The sequence below is a fragment of the Lonchura striata genome, chromosome 4 (assembly GCF_046129695.1).
Source record: "Lonchura striata isolate bLonStr1 chromosome 4, bLonStr1.mat, whole genome shotgun sequence".
In the NCBI taxonomy this organism is placed as follows: Eukaryota; Metazoa; Chordata; class Aves; order Passeriformes; family Estrildidae; genus Lonchura; species Lonchura striata.
The window spans coordinates 66,212,989-66,231,132 of NC_134606.1; the positions used below are offsets into that span (position 1 = coordinate 66,212,989).

The window sequence follows — 18,144 nt, forward strand, 5'->3', positions numbered from 1 at the left end:
AGGCTAGAATTGTACCAAGTGACCTGTACAGGCTTGTGTTTTGTGGATTTTCCCTCCCCTTCTATCACAGTGTACACTTATATTCCCTATTGGCCTCAGAGTTTCTACATCATATATCCACAGTGTCCAGCCAGGCAGCTGCTTTACTTCCCCAGACTGGTTCTCTTCAAAATGAAAGCCTGACACCTAAGAAGTGCCAAGGGAGGAAATATTACCTTCCAGCTTGCTCAGACAAGTGTTGGGGATTGAAGCAAGCTCTGTGAAAAGGTAGAAGTCATCAGTGGGTAGACTGCTGGTCTAAATGAGGAACTTTGTGCTCTTATTTCTGGCTTTGAGAGTTAGTGATATGCTTGTAATGTATTGTGTCTCTCATCCAATGCTCCTGAAAACCACCAAAAAGGCTCCGATTGACTTCAATCATAGTTTGATCAGGCCTTCAACCCACAAAGATGCCATTGTTTGGTTTTACTGCCATTGTGGTGCTTGGCGTAGTGCTGCTCCTGCTCACACATACATTCAGATTGCTCAGAATGGGTTAATATAATCTCCTAAGCATTCAAACATTTTTTTTCTTTTTCACTGTATACACATCTACTTTCAGTTTATTCTATTGACCAATATGAATGGGGGTTTCTGAGATCCACCTGGTGTGTGTGTCATTTGCTGCTAGTTATCTTTTACATGGGGATTCTCCTACTTCTATAGTATACATTTTCCCTTTTCTTTATAAACACTCTTCCCCTATTATTGTTGATTTTATCTTCCACTCCCCTTCTTTGGGGTACTACCATGCTTTTTCTTGATGCAATCCATTTTAGAATGTCTAGAGGACCTAAACTGATACCATCTCATGGCCAAATTTCACGTAAGTGTGTCCCCCTGCACATTCAACAATCAGTCAAATTAAATTCTTTTGTAAGCTTTTCCACCATTATCGATAAAAAGATTCTTACCATGTATTTGTCCCTCTCTCTCTGTCTTTTCCATTGCACTTCTTTTCTTGTTGAAAAATTGCACTTCTCTCTCTTCCCTCTAAGTTGGTTTCACTTCCTTGTTCAAAACATACCCATCTGTCACAGGGCACTCTCCTGACATCCTCTGGCTTGGGTTTGCAATATTTTTAGCTATCCAATATATTTGGTTTTCTTCTTTACAGGTTGTTAACTGGGAGTGATTGATACACTTGGGATTCATGTTTGTGTGTACTCTGATTAATACACTTATTGTATCTTCTCTATACAAGGGATAGTAACGCTTCTCACAAGTTTTTCCTCCACTTCCTCCAAAGTGAATGAGTAGTAGCATTGCTATGAGCTGACATCCTCACCTCTCGAACCACAGGGGTTTTCTTGGTGCCCCAAGAGTTTTTCCTGGAGGTAGCTCCCAATTCAGTCTTGCCTCCCACCTCTGATTTTCCCTTCTTCTGGAGACATTCTGCCATCGTACCGAATCCCTTCCCTCAATTTGGTCACAATTAGGGTTGCAAGGAGAGTGCACTATGGAACAGTACCAGAAACTGAGATGTTATTTTGATTGTCAATCCTTAGCAAAACCAAACAAACTTATACTATAACAAACATTAACAAACTTTCAGGATATAAGGATAACAATGTAGATGCTTCCTGTGGAGCAGTAGTGTTCAGGGTGCACTTCTTTCAGTGTTTTCCTCAGGGCTTTTTAAAAGCAGAACAGCTGGAGGAGCTGAGGAAGGAGGTTCACAGACCTCCAGGCAACATCATGGTGCTTTTAACTGAGCTGTTACTTATCATGTCTGCAGGAGACTACGCTGACTCCAGTACAAAGATTAAGAAGTAGGCGCTTCCTACTTTTCTCTTGGAACCTGGTTCCCTGCTTAATTAACAGCATCAGCATTTGGGCAAGACCCCAAATTGCATGGCTAAGTGTTGCTGTAGGTTTCCTGGCACAGGGCTCCAGTTAGTGCTGGGGCCAAGGAAAAGGAGGCAGGGAGGACATGGAAGCACCAACTCCTAGAGACATCTCAGCAGGAGGCGAAGCACAGGGCCAGAGTCACTAACCTGACTCATAAGGAGTCCTTAGGCCAGGGCGTGAGGTACCACTTTTTAAATCTGTTACTTAGCTGTAGGTGGCTGCATGAAACCTACTCACATGGACTCCTGCTGGGCACCCACGCGTGACCAGAGTTTAGGCTAAGCTTCAGCTGAGTGTTGTGTCCAGAAAGAGAACTGAAGAGCCTGGGAAGCTTGGTGCCTCAATTCTGTCTCTGGTGTTCAGGAGATGAAGGCTGAAATCCTTGGGTTTTGTCTGGCTTTTATGCCAAGCAGAAGACTTGGAAACTCAAGCAACACGGAGGAGAGAAAGTAGCTCTCAGTTGTGACAGATCTGTCCTCTCAGAAAGAGCTGAGCATGAGTAGACAAAAGTCACTAAGTCACTCTTCTCGGATTTGGGGGATGCCACTGAGGCAGGGAAAAGAGACTTACAAAATAGCTTATTGAAAATGTATGCAAATTGTACTCCTTTATCCTTCACAAGTCTAAGCATACTTCTCTCAAATGCTTTGAGGGTTGGAGGGTCGTGGTTTTAAATACTAACCACATCTAAACACTCCTTAATTGACTTTTAACTTTTTGGATTTTTTTAATCCTTCAAAATTTGCTAACCTTTGCTTTCTTTTCTTTTTGCTCTCCCTATGAAGCAAAAAATCCAAAGCTGGGAACTTGAGCTTCACTCACCCCGAGTGTCCTGTTACAAGAATGTTCCGTGAGCAAAAAGGAAACTATTTTTGTGCCATATAGCTCATCTAGCAACTATTCATGCCGATGCCAGCAAAACATTTACCTGGTGCCAGCTAAGAGCAGGAGGGGCTGGGTGGTGAGGGCTCTCCCTTTTCTGAAGAAAAAGAATCTTGGTTCACAGAACAACTTCTAAGGCTCAGGTGAACAGGACAGGTTCCAACTGTGTTGAAGGTGGCAGTGTGTTCAGGCCTGCCTGGGATGGCTGTGGGCCAGCAGTGCCTGCAGCGGGTGGGAGTTGCACAATGGGTGCACAGATTCTCTGTGCTGTGGAGGGGTCTTTGACCCGTGTGTCAGCAGCTGCTGCTCTCTTGGACCCCAGGCCAAAGACCTTCAGGGATTTCACCTCCTATGCCATCAGAGGAGGCCCCTGGCTTCTGATGAGGAGCTGTGAAAGCTCATCTGGAGCCTTCTCTTGCACCTCCTGCCCTAGCCTTGGCCCTGGTGCCTGTGTGGGCTTCACTTGAGGCACCCAGTCATTTGTAGAGAAATACTGCACTGTTTTCATGAGAAGGTGTTTTCAAGATGTCTGGAAAGTGCAGAGGAGCAGTGTGAGCAATGATACAGGAAAAGGTGTATTCCTTGACCTTAAATGCATCTCTAGGATCTGATTATGGCTTTCAATGCCAAGAGACACTGTGGTCCTTGCATTAAAGAACAGCATTTATTCATATAAAGGCATATTGATGGTGCAAATGCATGATTGATAATCGATGTAATTAGGTGTATTACATATACACCTATATTATTTCAGGTATTTCCTACAAAAATATGGCAAATTAGGTATTCATTAGAGCATTTTATAATTCAAAAATACAAACTGAGGTGAAAACAGGCTACCCACCTTTGTGGGAATTCCTGCCTCAGCAAAATGAGACGAAGGTGATGGGATGTACATTAAAAGCAGCCCTTCTAGAGCTGCATCACTGCTTTGCTAACACTCCCTGTTATGCAGGTGTGTTCCAGCTGCAGGAGTGGGATAAGCCCTTAGGTGTGCCTGGGACAAAGATTAAGAAGTAGGTGCATTCCTAGGCCTGGGAATGGTGGCCTGGAAGCACCTGCCTGAGCTCTGTTCTGAATCAAGCCAGCTGAACTATGCTCAGCACATGTTCTGTTTTCACTGGTGCCTCTGGGAAATGAGAATAAATTCCTGCTTTTCACTGGGTGCTTCTCTGCCCAATGACTGCATCAAACTTGACCTCAGATATCTTCTTCAGAAAGTTCAGGGCACGTTCTGGAAAAACCCTGAAAGAGAGAGTAACATGAAATTAAAAGTGGGATAGAAACTTAAATTATGGGAAAAAAGAGTCACTGCAGGTGAGGGAAGGGCTGGTCTGGCAGCAGAATGCATGCACACATATGAACTGAGACTATGTATTAAACTGGGCAATATTTCCTAAGGACATGTAGCCTTCATCAATCTCTGACATGTTTTAAGTCCCACCCATCACTTTTTATGACAATTCCAGGACAGTTATGTACCAACCATGATTTAGGCTGCAATATTGCTGCAGAATCCAGAAAGTTTTCATACTGAACATAGACACAAGAACTCTTTGCAAGAGTTCTTTAAAAGCAATTTTCCAGCATCAATGCTCTGAATTTTTGGTGTTGACATGGAGAAACAAACACTCAGGTCCTCATCTCATTCTGGGGATATGCTGCGGCTGCTGTTTCAGAGAACGTGGTGGCCTGTAGAGCAGTGAAGCTCTGCACTGACACCAGTCAGCTGCAGCAAGTGGTTCAATAAAAGGCCTGTGTGAGGGCTCAACAAAATCTCAAGATGATGTCTGCTGTTGTCACTGTAAAAAACCACTGCATTATTAACTACCTTGTGATATGTTCTAAAATACAACGTAATCTTGAATCAGTTTTTACAAGTTTGAGGGTGGTACAGTCAGCAGGTTATGGTTGATACATTTTTTTGCCCTACTCACCTTTCAAACAATAAAGCAATGCTCTGATTTTTTGGAACAAAAACCATTTTCCGGTTGGTCACTATTCCTTCCATCAAAGCCTCTACGACTTCTTCAATCTCCAAAATCTTTCCAAGTCTACACAGGAAAGCAAACACAAGAGCTGCAGTGATAAAAGGGGGTGGTACCAGCTGATCTAGGAGGCTTCACAGATGCACAAACTCAGGTAAGTCAAATGCAACAATTACATGGACAATTAAACAATTAAAGCAACAATTAAAGGACACTGCAGATGTTCTTTAGCCAATGATACAAACAGTTGTTATACAGCCAGTTGGATCAGAGGTGTAAAGCTAGGGATAATATGCAGTACCTTGATGCAAAGAAGGAAATGCAGGAATGCAGAGTGTTGAGAGTTACCTTGTGCGGGGGTTTTTGACAAAGCCAGTGTTTATAAAAACCGGACAAAGGCACGTTGTTTTTATTCCATCCTTTCCCAGGGCAGACAGCTCCTCTGTCAGAGCTTTATGAAATCCAACTGCAGCAAACTTGCTTGAGCTGCAGGAAGGGAGAAAGTACAAATGAGAAGGCAGAAACCCTATTTCCACCTTTCTACCCCTGCAAATGGCTTAAAAAAAAACATATACGTACAGTACAGAGTAGGATGCAAAAACCTCCAAATATTATAATCCAGCTGAGAAGCAGAACAAGGACTATATTAACTTCCCCTCTGCCAGACTGTAGTGCTGGATAAGATATGGAAACTTGTGGAGTAATTGTGGAAAGCAGGGCATGAACAGGCAGACAAAAAAAAGAGGAAAGTATCAGGAAATCTTAGAAAACATTAACTAGTGTGTGTCAATCGACGCACATCCCATTTTTCCCATGAGAGAAGATTCCTGGAAGGAATGCATCATGAAAGTCAGAAATTAGGAAGGATTTGCAGGGTAGAAATGAAGATTAACATTTGAATATTCATTGTACCAGACAGCAGCATCTCAAATCAACTGCGTCTGCTTTGAAATAGTAGGATATTATGCAAGCAAAATGTAGAGAAGAAAAGACCTGCCACGGAAATAGGTGTGGGCCTTAAATTTCAATGAATTCCAAAGAAAATACATATCACATGGCAATTCTTTCATATAAACATTGCTCACAATTCCATCAGAGCTAATTACTTGATACTTCCTGATGGAAAAGAGGCTTTTTTTTTTTTTTTTAAATTAAGCAACCTGATTTCAAAATCACTTACCAATATGCTACCATGAAGGGAACCACAAAATGACCTGCTGCTGAAGCCACCGTGACAATGTGCCCGTAGTTATTGTTCATCATGACTGGCAGGAAAGCTCTTGTGGTCTTGGAAGTCATTTAAACCAAGAGGCAAAATGTAGGGGACAGGAAGGAGGAAAAGAACATTATTTTCTTAGGCACACACAGCACTGACCCTCAGTGTTATTCACTAGGTGGCCAAAGTTATCCCTAAAGCTATGAGCTGCACAGCACCTCAGATTTCCAGAGCCACACCTGCTCTCTGAGCAGTGGTGCAGCTGGCAACCTGCTCTCCAAAGGCTTCAGCAGTTGGCTAGAAATAGGAGATGGCTTTCACATCTTTCCTTTGCCGCTTTTAAGGTTTCAGGTGTCAGCAGAAGTGCTGGCAGGGGCTCACCCCAGTACGTACCATAAACCACTTGTCAATCTATGGCTTCTCTTTTCTTCTGCCACAAACAAGTACTGAAACCCTCCCACCCTGTCAGCCCCACGACACCTCTGACAGAGGCCTTCTGTGTGTGCTGCAGGTGAGGCTGTCACCAGCCAGCTCACATCAGCAAGAGGCCATTCCAGTTTCCCAGCACACAGTCTGCTTGGGTGCTCCTGTGCTGTAACAGTTCATTTGCTAATTCACTGCTAACGATGGTTGCTCTAAATAAGCATCCTCATTGACACTCCCAAAAGAACTGTAGCTATAGATGGTGGTGGCCCTTACCCACATGTGACCCAGAATGTTGACTTCAAACATCCTTTCTATTTGGTGGTCCTGAGTCGAGAGAAAGTCAGCAGGTGTAATCACACCAGCATTGTTCACCAGGATAGTCACATCCCCAATATCCTTCTTCACCTTTTGGAGAGAAAACAAAAGCCCAAAATTGTGTCTGTCACTCAGGAGAGGGAAAAAAAAAAAAGTAAGGGCAGGGAAGATGAACCATAATTAAATTCTTAACATTGCATCTTCAAGAGAGAGTTAGATCATGCCACATTTCCAGATGTGGCAGGGACTTTGCAGCAGAGCCATGGAATCTGGTTTAGATCTGATTCTTCCCCATTCATTAATGCCAGTGTTGTTTATTGTGTTCCACAAACTGATTGCACAGTTTGGACTGTGTAGTCACAACTGGGAGCACGGAGGTACAGACTGCTTTGAGGCAGCTGGACCACAGCCATTACAATAAAATATTTCATATGTTCTCAGTGTTATGTTCCTTTAGAGGCTGGAACCCTAGAGAGAAAACTTGACAAGAGGATGTGATATGCTGGAGCCTCCCAAATAGGATGAGACTGGCTGTGATCTTGGAAATGCTACAGCACTCTGTGTCTAGGGAGCTGCGAGGAGTGGAGAGCTTCCACAGGCTTGCAGGATTTGTGTGCAACACGCCTTCTCTAGTTTTCCTGCCTTCTTTGGAAATCAAGCGTGGTTGGGAAAGCCTTTGGCCCTGCCCCTGCTGTCCCACCTTGTCTGCAGCGCTGTAGATCTCCTCCCGTTTGCTGCAGTCCACCACAAAGGTTTGAACAGTGGCTCCCAGCTTCTGGCATTCTGCTGCCGTCTCCTCAATGCCGTGCTGGAAGAGAGAAAGAGAAAGCCACCGTGCACAGCTGTCCCCTCACCACAGCTAAGCAGCAGAGGCTGAAGATGTCCCTGGATTGAGCAACCACTGCCCATCCCCAGAACACTTCATAGCTACCCAGGGAAAGAGCTGTAGGTGGGGTTGTTGAAAAAATTTTGGATCTTTGTAGACTGGCTACCAGAAAGGAAGTCACAGAATCATGAAATGGTTTGTGTTGGAATGGATCTTAAAGACTATATAGTTCCAACCTCCCCTTGCAATGGGCAGGACACAAGATCCAGTTCTCCATTCAATCTGGCCTTTGTTATGGTGTGCCTTCATGGTTTACCCTGGAACCCTGGTTCCTCCCCTGAAGATGTCCTCCCAGGTGTGTCAGTCCTCCTTTCCCCACCCTGCCAGCACTGTCTATCACTCCTGGCATTCCAGAAGTGTATTGTATCCCAGAGTAATTGGGCAGATTAAAAAAAATATGCCCTCCATCCCCGGAGGGAATTGGGCTATCCAGATGTCCTTTGTCCCCTGAGACCTCCTCTCCCAGACCTGGTTGGTGGCTCCCTATCCCTTCCCCCCTCCCCTTCCCCAGGTAAAAGAGAGGGGAACCATGCGGTCCGAGAGTTCTGGTGGAGCTGTGGCTGGATTCAGAGGCCTGCGGGCCAGAATAAAAACTCTGTATTAAAACCCTCCATCAGAACCGACTCCTTTCCTCCACCATCGCCCTAAAGGCTCCTCCGGCAGAGGGAAATCTGAGGATCGGACCCTCTGCGAGAGGAAGCTCCATCCACCCGAGCTCCGGCACGCCTCAACGTGTCCCCATGCACCCAGCTGCGACATCCAGCTAGCCAAAGGTGTCAATGGGCTGAAACACCACATCTGCCGCTATTCGGTCCAGCAGCAGGGCCCGGACAAGCCAAGGCACGTCCCGTTCTCAATATTGCTAACACCAACATTTTGGCGCCCAGACGTGGAGGCTGGTTCGAGCCTGCCGCCCCGACGGGACACTCCGGAGCTCTCGGAACCTCACAAGACCATGGAGAGACTTTAAGGCAGCTTGGCGTCCACTGGCATTGTTGTGAGGACATAGCTGTCCAGCAGAGACTTTGGGGTTTATCCCACAGAAGACTCGTGGACGTCCTGTGCCTCTGGGAAGCGCAGCTTCTTCTTGGTGAGCCAGTTCTTCCGAGAGGGAGAACAGGGTAGCTCCTCCTGCCCCGAGGCGTGAAGAGAAGGTAAAGAGAAGACCCTGCCGGACCAGGACACCGACCGCACCGAGCTGGATGAGCTTCCCCGCTCCATAGGGCGGTGGGAAGCTCAAAAACAGCCAAAAACAGGCGAGGGACTTGTTCTTTTTCGCTCCTATTTAGAGCACGGGAAGGCTGCGCAGCCCCGAGGAGGCGGAGGGGGCGTGACAGCCTTCAGCCACGTTTGTGTTTTGGAGTTTGCAAGTGTGATCAGCAAAGGGAACTTTTTACTCAAGCAAAGGGAAGTGAAGGAAAAGCCGAATAACAAGGAATGTACCTCTGCTCTTCCTAATTCTCCCCACCCCAGTCCTGAACTCTCTACCCCAAAACTCGGTATTTTAAAGAGACCAGACTCTGCTCACGCCTAGGGAAACCGGTTCCCTGAGCATCTTAAAGTCCCCGAGTCCCACTGTCCACAAAATCCTGGCCAGACCGCGTGGAATTCTCCCCACCCTGTCTCCCCAGCTCAGAAACCCTGAGCACGTGTTAGTTTTTCGGAGAGCAGTGACCACCAAAATGGCTCCCAGTCCCCAGAGAGCCAAGAAAATGGAGGATGGTACGTGGCACCGTGCCCTACCTGGTCTCCTTCTTCTCCCTCAGCATGTCAAAAATCCTTCCTTTCCCCTCACCTCCCCGATTCTCGTGATACCTTCCCTCCCCCCACTTACCTGCCACTCTCAGCTCCGCCTCCTACGCCTCCAGGGGCGTCTGCCAACGTGATGTCACCAGGTGTCCCCTCCCCTGCCAGCCCCCTGTCCCCTCCTCTGCCAGCCCCCTGTCCCGCACCCTGTTCCCATGGTGTCCACTCCCCTGCCAGCCCCCTGTCCCCGCACCCTGTTCCCATGGTGTCCCCTCCCCTGCCAGCCCCCTGTCCCCGCACCCTGTTCCCATGGTGTCCCCTCCCCTGCCAGCCCCCTGTCCCCGCACCCTGTTCCCATGGTGTCCCCTCCCCTGCCAGCCCCCTGTCCCCGCACCCTGTTCCCATGGTGTCCACTCCCCTGCCAGCCCCCTGTCCCCGCACCCTGTTCCCATGGTGTTCCCTCCCCTGCCAGCCCCCTGTCCCCTCCTCTGCCAGCCCCCTGTCCCGCACCCTGTTCCCACGGTGTCCCCTCCCCTGCCAGCTCCCTGTCCCCTCCCCTGACAGCCCCCTGTCCCGCACCCGGTTCCCATGGTGTTCCCTCCCCTGCCAGCCCCCTGTCCCCTCCCCTGCCAGCCCCCTGTCCCGCACCCTGTTCCCATGGTGTTCCCTCCCCTGCCAGCCCCCTGTCCCGCACTCTGTTCCCACGGTGTCCCCTCCCCTGCCAGCCCCCTGTCCCGCACCCTGTTCCCACGGTGTCCCCTCCCCTGCCAGCCCCCTGTCCCCGCACCCTGTTCCCACGGTGTCCCCTCCCCTGCCAGCCCCCTGTCCCCGCACCCTGTTCCCACGGTGCCCCCGTCCCCTCCCCGGGTTCCCCCGTGGGGGCACACCCACTGCTTGTCCCTATAGCCACACCAGTGATCCCAATGCTTCCCATCCAAGGGATAAGGAGCAGGGAACGCAGACCCAATACAGGTCCCAATTTCTCACTTGCCCCTGTTACGTATCAGCATGCAGGGTAAGGGGGAGCAGCCACAACAACAAATCAGAAAGCTTTTGCACCACGAATAATGAAAGAGGTCTGCAAAACACACAAACAGTATGGACCACAGAGCCCATACTTCCGTGGCCTTTTACATGCCGAACTGGGCAGGACTGTAGTAGTCACACATGATTTAAAACGGCTTTTTTCGTGCCTCATAACCTCTACAGAATTCAAACTATGGGAATTGGCATGGAAACAACCTCTGAAAGAGGCTCTCCCAGACTTGCATGCTGATCCAAACACAGCAAAGGATGCCAATGGCATGCCAATTACCATTGAGCATCTCTCCGGTGAGGGCCAATGGTCTCTGGCCCCAATCGAAGCTGCAGTAATCCCTATGGTAGTCCTTGAGAGAGTCAAAGAGGCAGGTGAAAAAGCCTTCTTTACCCCTCAACCTGATAGCCCTCTCAAGCCATATAGTAAGATCAAACAGATACCATCAGAGTCTTTTTTGAAATTTGTGGAAAGGTTAACTGAGCTATTGAAATCCAAGTTAACAAAGAGAATGCAAGGGAAGATGTTTTAGAGGAAATGGCATTTGCAAATGTGAATGACCAGTGTTGAGCTGCAATTTTAAGCTTACCTTTAGAAACGCCCCCCTACACTAAAAAATATACTTCTAGTTTGTAACAGGAAAGTGCCTCTGATGAGTGTGGCTCAGGACACCAGACCAAGGCTGCTGCCAAGACCACCACAGAGAGTCACCGTTGCCAGCCCAGCGCCCATTCCATCAGCACAGTGGCACACTGGGCAGCAGTGAAGACCAGCAATGATTGACCCCAAAAAGCCATGCCTGCTTTGTAAGAACCCTGGGCACTGGGTTAACCAGTGTTCCCTGAAAAAGCATGATGAATTTAAAAATAGCAGGGATGGAGAACTACAAGTGCTCCCAGGGAGTCAACAGCAACAAAAAAACTGAATGGGGAGTGCTGGCCTGCCAAAAAGAGCTCAAAAAGAGCAAGCCAAGGGAATGGGGGAAGCGAAAAGGACCAAGCATGCGGTAACATCCCAATTTCTCTAAGTGAAGCAGATGCTTCAAAGACCACTTCTGCTGGTTCACCACCATACGTGACACCAAATAACATTTGCTGTGACTTAAGCAAACCGATTCTAACTGCAACTTCTATCAATGTGCAATTTCAGGTTGCAGCTGACAGAACCACTCCACCTGAAAGACACTGACTGGCATTTTGTCTCTGTGAACCCACAACAGCAGGGTACTTGGCACCAAATTTGCTGTAAGTATATCATCACTGGGGACACCAAACACACACCACAAGAGATCGAAATTGCTCCAGGAATTATAACATCAGATCCTGAGCAATTTGTTCTCTGGCTGCACTGTTCCCACCCACCCCCATTTCTTCCCAAAGGACAAATTGTAGCACAGGCTGTCCTGGTGCTAAATCTACCTGAAAGTACCAAAAAACAAGGGTCCACAGTCACCCGGGTCCAAGCTATTGGGAAGGACAAACCCAAAATCTGGTGTGATGTCAGAGAGGGTGGGGAGTCAAAACACATTGAGATGCTCGTAGACACAGGCATGGACTGCACAGTAATCCCAGCACAGGACTGGCTAGCACATTGATCCTTCCAAAATGTGGCTGGTCATGTTCAAGGTATAGGGGGCATGCAATTGGCAATACAATCTAGAAGCGTTGTCCAAATAGACAATTAGCAAATCTACGTGTTTGTGTTAGATTATCCAGAGCCCTTGTTGGGGAGAGACCTAATGTACCAATGGGGAGTCACAATTGACATTCCAGACTCTCCACAGGATTTTTGGGCAGCGGTCACTGAGAAGCGCCCTACCCAAAAACTGAATTGGAAGACAGATGCACCATCTGGGTAGAACGGTGGCTGCTCAGTAAACAAAAACTGAAGGCACTCGAGGAGCTAGTGGAAGAACAGCTGAAAAAAGGTCACATTGTGGAGACCATGTCTCTGTGGAACTCTCCAGTGTTTGTCATCCAGAAGGTTGACAAAAAGAGATGACAGCTCCTCCATAATCTCTGACAAATTAGTAATGTCATTGAAGATGCAGGCTCTCTCCAACCTGGTATGCCATCCCCAGCGATGCTCTCCCAAAATTGGAATTTGGCTGTCATTGATATAAAAGATTGGTTTTTTTCCAAATTCCCCTACACCCTCACAATACACTGCGTTTCACATTCTCGGTTCCCACTATCAACAGGGGAGCCCCGAGGAAGAGGCACCATTACAAAGTTCTTCCTCAAGGACTGAAAGCCTCGCCATCCATCTGCCAGTGATATGTCTCTTCTTTACTGTCCACAGTGCATGCAGCCGCAGAAAAGACCATCATGTATCATTATATGGATGATATACCCCTGTGAGTGCCCCAGTGATGATTTACTCACCCACGCACCTGACCTAACGATCAATGTGTTGATTGTTGCAGGGCTCAAGCTCCAGGAAAAGAAAATTCAAAAGATGCCACCTTGGCAGTATTTGGGCTTAGAGATTGGAAAGAGGACCATTGTTCCTCAAAAATTAGAAATCAAACTAAGGATCAAGACCCTTGCAGATGTCCACAAGTTTGTGTGGGTCTTTAAATTGGGTAAGGCCCTGGCTGGGTCCAACCAACAATGACCTTGCTCCTCTTATTGATTTATTGAAAGGGGGAGAGGACCTGAGTTCTCCTAGGGCTATTACCCCAGAGGCACAGAAAGCTCTAGAAAAAGTTCACACAGCAATGTCCACAACACAGGCCAACCGATGTCAGCCTGACCTGCCATTAAAGTTTATCATCTCAGCTAAATTGCCACACCTCCATGGAATCATTTTTCAGTGGAAGCAGAAACAAACACCTAAGGCAAAAGAAACACCTAAAAAGGGCCAGAAACAGAAGGACCTTCTCTTGATCATAGAGTGGGTTTTCCCAGTCACCAAAGGTCCAAGAGAATGACAAAGCTCCAAGAGGCCTTGAACATTTCAAGGGATGAGACATCTGTAACTTCTCTGGGCAACCTGTTTCAGTACTTCACCATCCTAATATCCAATATATCCTCTCTTTCAGTTTGAAGCCATTCCCCTCTGTCCTGTCACTACATGCTCTTGGATATACTCTCTCTCCATATTTTTGTAAGCCTCCTTCATATACTGTAAGGTTGCAATTAAGTCACTCCAAAGCCATCTGTTTTCCAGGTTGAACAACCCCAACTCTCTTAGCCTTAGGAATGTGGCAACAGGAGTGATTTTGGCTTGGTAAGGCACACTGGCAAGGCACATGTAACAGCAGAAAGAGGGCAGGCAGTGCCTATCACAGCACAGCAGGCAGCACTGTGAGTGTAAACAGAGCTCACACAACACAGGCCTGGCTGACATCCCGAGGTGTGGAGGGAGCTCTATGCATTTCTGTATTCACATGCTGGGTGTGAGAAGAGCCACAACTGTATTTGGTCTGGCTGAGATGGAATTCATTTCCCCATAGTATCCTCACAGGGCTGTACTTTGCACTGTTTTCTAGGAAGGGGTTGATAACACCTGTTTTTTGGTTGCTGCTGAGCAGTGCTGGTGCAGCATCATTGCTGTGTTCCCAACATTCCCTGCCCCATCAATAGAGTGTGGGAGGAGACACAAGGAGGAAAGCTAAGCAAAACTGACCAAAGGGATCAGAAATAAAAGCCAAGAAAAGGAGGAAGGAGAGGAGGGGCATCTGGTATTTACAATGTTTGCCTTCCGGAGCAAGCACTCCCCAGGATGTGGGCAGTCATCTCTTGCTGATGGGAAATAGAGAATATATTTTTTTTTTCTCTGCTTTTATGTGCACAGTCTTTCAGCTTTGCTTTAGCAAACTGCTTTATTTCATCCTACAAGTCATCATTTCCCATGTTATTTCCTCTACCCAGTCTGGCTGAGAAGAGGGGATGATAGAGAAGCTTGGTGGGCACCTGGCATGCAGTCAAGGTCAATCCATGACAACTGTGCACAGTGCAAAGAGACTTTCCTTACAGGATTGCATTTGACACACAAAGAACAGAATCTTCCCTCTCTTATTCTATCAGCTCACTAAGGCAGGGCAGAAATTATTTTGCTGTTGTCTTATTCCCAGGTGCCAGAAGGCCGTGCCAGTGGGGCCCAGTGCTGGGGTCTGTTTTGCAGCCTCAGGATAACACAATTAGCTTCTTTGCTGACCCAGCATGTCAGAAGGAGAAAGCCCAGCTTTTCACCCACTCTGTTGCACCTACACTCAGCATTTTATCTTGATCCCTTCTGAATGCCATGCTGCATATTTGTATATGCCCATCCTCCACTTGCCAAGGTCCTTTACACGTGCAGCTGCCAAGCAGGCAGCCAGGCTCACACACAGCCCGGCACAGTGATGCTGCTGATGGGAGTGCAGAGAATGCAGCAATGCACACAAAACACCTGAGGCTACAGAGAGAACAAGTGAAGGCAGACCTGCTCCTCTCTGCAAGCAGCCTGCTGCTCTCAGCGGGCTTCCTCTGCCAGCCCAGGCAGCAGCTCCTCCAGCAGCTTCCCGAGCACTTCTTTCCCTCTCGCAGGTGCTCTGCCGGGTGCTGTCTGCTCCCTCCCGAGCAGCATCGAGTGACTGTGGGACCAGAACCCCGCATCCTCCGCTGCAAGTGGGGCCAAAGCCTCTCCTGGCGCTCAGCATCCCAGCCGGAGGAGCCAAGCGGGAGCCGATGGGAGCGGGCTGGAAGGGGCTGGGCGATGGGGGTGCGCCGTGCTCCCTAAATCCCCCGTGGACTCGGAGGTCACGGAGGGAGGACGTGAGCGTGCCCTTTACCTTATTGATGTCCCACAGAACCAGTCTGCTCTGGCGCTTGGCGAACTCCAGGGCGGTCGCTCTCCCGACGCCATGGCCAGCGCCCGTGATGAGCACCAGCTCCCCGCTGAGAGACTTTCTCCTCACAGGCACGAACAGCTTCACGAAAGCCTCCAGGTAGGAGTAGAGGAGCGTGGCCAGGAACAGGAGAAGCTCCAGGAACAGATTCATGTTTTCCCGGAGCTCTTTCGAGGCCCGAGCTGAACTTCAATCCCTTCGGAGGAGACCCGCGGGTCGCTGGTTGACCCGCTGCCGTCTCCGTGCGCGCTCTCCGCCCCCGCTCCGCCCAGCTGTCCCACCCGGTGTCCCGGTGTCCCGGCGGTGGCGCCGGGGGAGCGCACGGTGCGGAGGAGCTGCAGCCTGCGCTCCAACCTGCCCTTGCGGAACCCTGTTCGCCCCGCAGCTAACAGGACGTACCGGACGTGGGTAAAGAAATGTGGCTGTTTAGGGCGTTTTCTGCCCTCTTGAAACACGGACGATGGAGGTGTTCGAACCCTTCTGTGTTCTGCCCTTGGTTTTGATCTGTCAGTCGTCCCAGCTGTTCATTCTCTGCTTTGTTTGTCCCGACACAGATGGCAGTGCCTTCCTGTTCCTCTCTCAGGCCCTTGTGTCAAGGAAGCAGCAAAACATGTTCTTGTTTGTCATTTGCTGCAGGTGGAAAAGGGACAGAAGTGACAATAAATTTCCTCATCCAGTTTACTGACAGGAGCATCTTGAAGGTCCATTCAACTCTGTATTGTAATTCTTTTAAATTTTTGTGCTTTGTGCCTGTTGAGTTGCTCAGTGCCATGAGGTCCTTGAGCAATTTTATTCATGGTCCTTCTTTCCATTGCATCTCTATGCATGGTCAGCAGGCTTTGTCCCCCACCATTCTCTTCCAGGTCCCTTAAGGAAAGCTGAATGAGACAAGTCCTTTCAACTTCCAGAACTCCACTGGTGAACTCTTGCCTAGCTGTTTGTCTAACTATGTCTTTTATTTAGTTATCCATACTCAGACTCCATCGTATGCTGCAGCTGCTTAGTTCCCATAAGTCCATTGAAAAATGACATTAAATTGCATGAATTGGTATATTATCTAATGTAGTCTAAATCACACAACTCAGACTCACTTGTATGTAATGGCGTATCCAGAACCTTAAACAGAATAGGAATGCTTATAGGAAACAGGAGAAAAGTACTTTAAGGTGTTTCTTTCAGCTCTTTCAATGTAACTCATGGCCTTTCCTGGAAAGGACTGCTGACCTTACTCCTTTACTTTTCAGTTAGAAAATCTGATGTATCGCAATCATGTTCATAATTTTATTTAAGGATATTTTTGAGCTGCTTGTCGATGTGTGAAGGGTTCCCAAACATCTAACAACTGACCAAAATTGCATCCAGTTTAGATTACAGTTTTTGACAAGTATTATTTTTGTCCTGGTGGTCTAGCAGCTCACCTTGTGTGTGGGAGACTGGGTCAGTTCCAGCACAAAGATTTCGAGCTAGGCGCTTACTACTTTTCTCTTGGAACCTGGTTCCCTGCTTAATTAACACATCAGCATTTGGGCCAGACCCCAGTTGGCTCAGTGTTGCTGTAATTTTCTTGGCACAGGGCTCCAGTCAGTGCTGGGGCCAAGGAAAAGGAGGCAGGGAGGACATGGAAGCACTAACTCCAAGAGACATCTCAGCAGGAGGCAAAGCATAGGGCCAGTCACTAACCTGACTCATAAGGAGTCCTTAGGCCAGGGCGTGAGGTACCACTCTTCATATTTGGGACTTAGCTGTAGGTGGCTGCATGAAACCTACTCACATGGACTCCTGCTGGGCACCCACGCGTGACCAGAGTTTAGGCTAAGCTTCAGCTGAGTGTTGTGTCCAGAAAGAGAACTGAGGAGCCTGGGAGGCTTGGTGCCTCAATTCTGTCTCTGGTGTTCAGGAGATGAAGGCTGAAATCCTTGCTTTTGCATATGTTTCTTTATGCCAAGCCAAAGATTTGCAGCCATAGAAGACATAGAACAGAACCACAGCCTCACACGGAATACTGCGAAATTGCCTTACCCAGTAATTCCAAACTCTGGACTAGATCCGGCAAAGCAGGAATCACTAGAGGCTCCCCTTCCTTAGGAGCAAATGTGCTAAGAAACAGACTCTTCAGAAGAGCACTGTCATCCCTTGGATGGATTTTTGTTCCAATCTAATGCTGCCATCAGAATCAAAATGATATACAGGGCTAGTGGGAATGGTGTGCCAGTAGAAGCCAAGCATCTTGTCTGATGTGTCCTACTGAAGCCAGTCCTTCCCTAGTCCAAAGGAGCCAAGTCATTCAATGTTGACTTTTCTCCAGGGTCTTTTTAAGCTTTCTTCTGTGGAGTCACTGAACTGTGACTCCTTTGAGCAAGGACTCAAGTCATGAAACAGAAGAAATGTGGAAGGTGGGTACTAAGAGAGACTAAGCTGGGTGGGAAGTTAAGAATACTTGCCAGTCATAAAAGAGACAACTGTTAAGTTCCTACAAATCTGTAAAGTACTGATTTAGCCCTTATGTTCCAGTAAGTGCTAAGCAGAAACATTTGGCTGGTATGCTGCTTGCTCTGACAGGTCTTTTGAACTTCTGAAGCATCTGTATTTTTAGACTTTTTGACTCCTCACGAGGTAAGAATAGGTGAAAATGAACATAATCAAAAAGCCACAGAGATGTGACTTCAAGTGTCTCACATGTTACAGGACTGTCATGGTAGCAAGAGAGCAATATGCAGCTCAAAAAGAAGGGATGCAAGCCCTCCACATTTTGGCTTTGTTTTTAAATGGAAACCATGCCTAAGTATTCTTTGATTGGCTTATAACCTTTTTTTTAATGTCCTGAATTTGTGAACCCCCTTTTTCCTTTCCTGTCTCAGCTGCAGGAATCTCGCACTGTGAAGCACAAGAGCTGAAGCTGGGAAGTGTCCTGTTACATGAATATTC

The 18,144-nt window shown here is 47.8% G+C and overlaps 1 protein-coding gene across 1 annotated transcript; it reads right to left on the reverse strand.

Annotated features, from left to right (window-relative positions):
* Positions 1 to 3,414: 3,414 nt before the first annotated feature.
* Positions 3,415 to 15,486, reverse strand: LOC110471073 (estradiol 17-beta-dehydrogenase 11-like). The gene is made up of 7 exons (XM_077783033.1): positions 15,163 to 15,486; positions 7,418 to 7,525; positions 6,676 to 6,807; positions 5,941 to 6,047; positions 5,109 to 5,246; positions 4,710 to 4,826; positions 3,415 to 4,017 (listed from the first exon to the last, which is right to left on the reverse strand). The coding sequence occupies exons 1-7, from the start codon at positions 15,370 to 15,372 to the stop codon at positions 3,930 to 3,932; spliced, it is 900 nt and encodes a 299-aa protein (XP_077639159.1). The 5' UTR covers positions 15,373 to 15,486; the 3' UTR covers positions 3,415 to 3,929.
* Between the last annotated feature and the right edge of the window lie 2,658 nt (positions 15,487 to 18,144).

What these genes read in the sequence shown, in the direction of transcription:
- LOC110471073 (XM_077783033.1), bottom strand. Translation starts at nt 15,372, where the DNA reads ATGAATCTGTTCCTGGAGCTTCTCCTGTTCCTGGCCACGCTCCTCTAC. An exon ending in TTCTGTGGGACATCAATAAG is followed by an intron (nt 7,526 to 15,162) that starts GTAAAGGGCACG and finishes TCTCTCTTCCAG; the next exon opens with CACGGCATTGAGGAGACGGC. An exon ending in CCCTTCATGGTAGCATATTG is followed by an intron (nt 5,247 to 5,940) that starts GTAAGTGATTTT and finishes CCCTTCCTGCAG; the next exon opens with CTCAAGCAAGTTTGCTGCAG.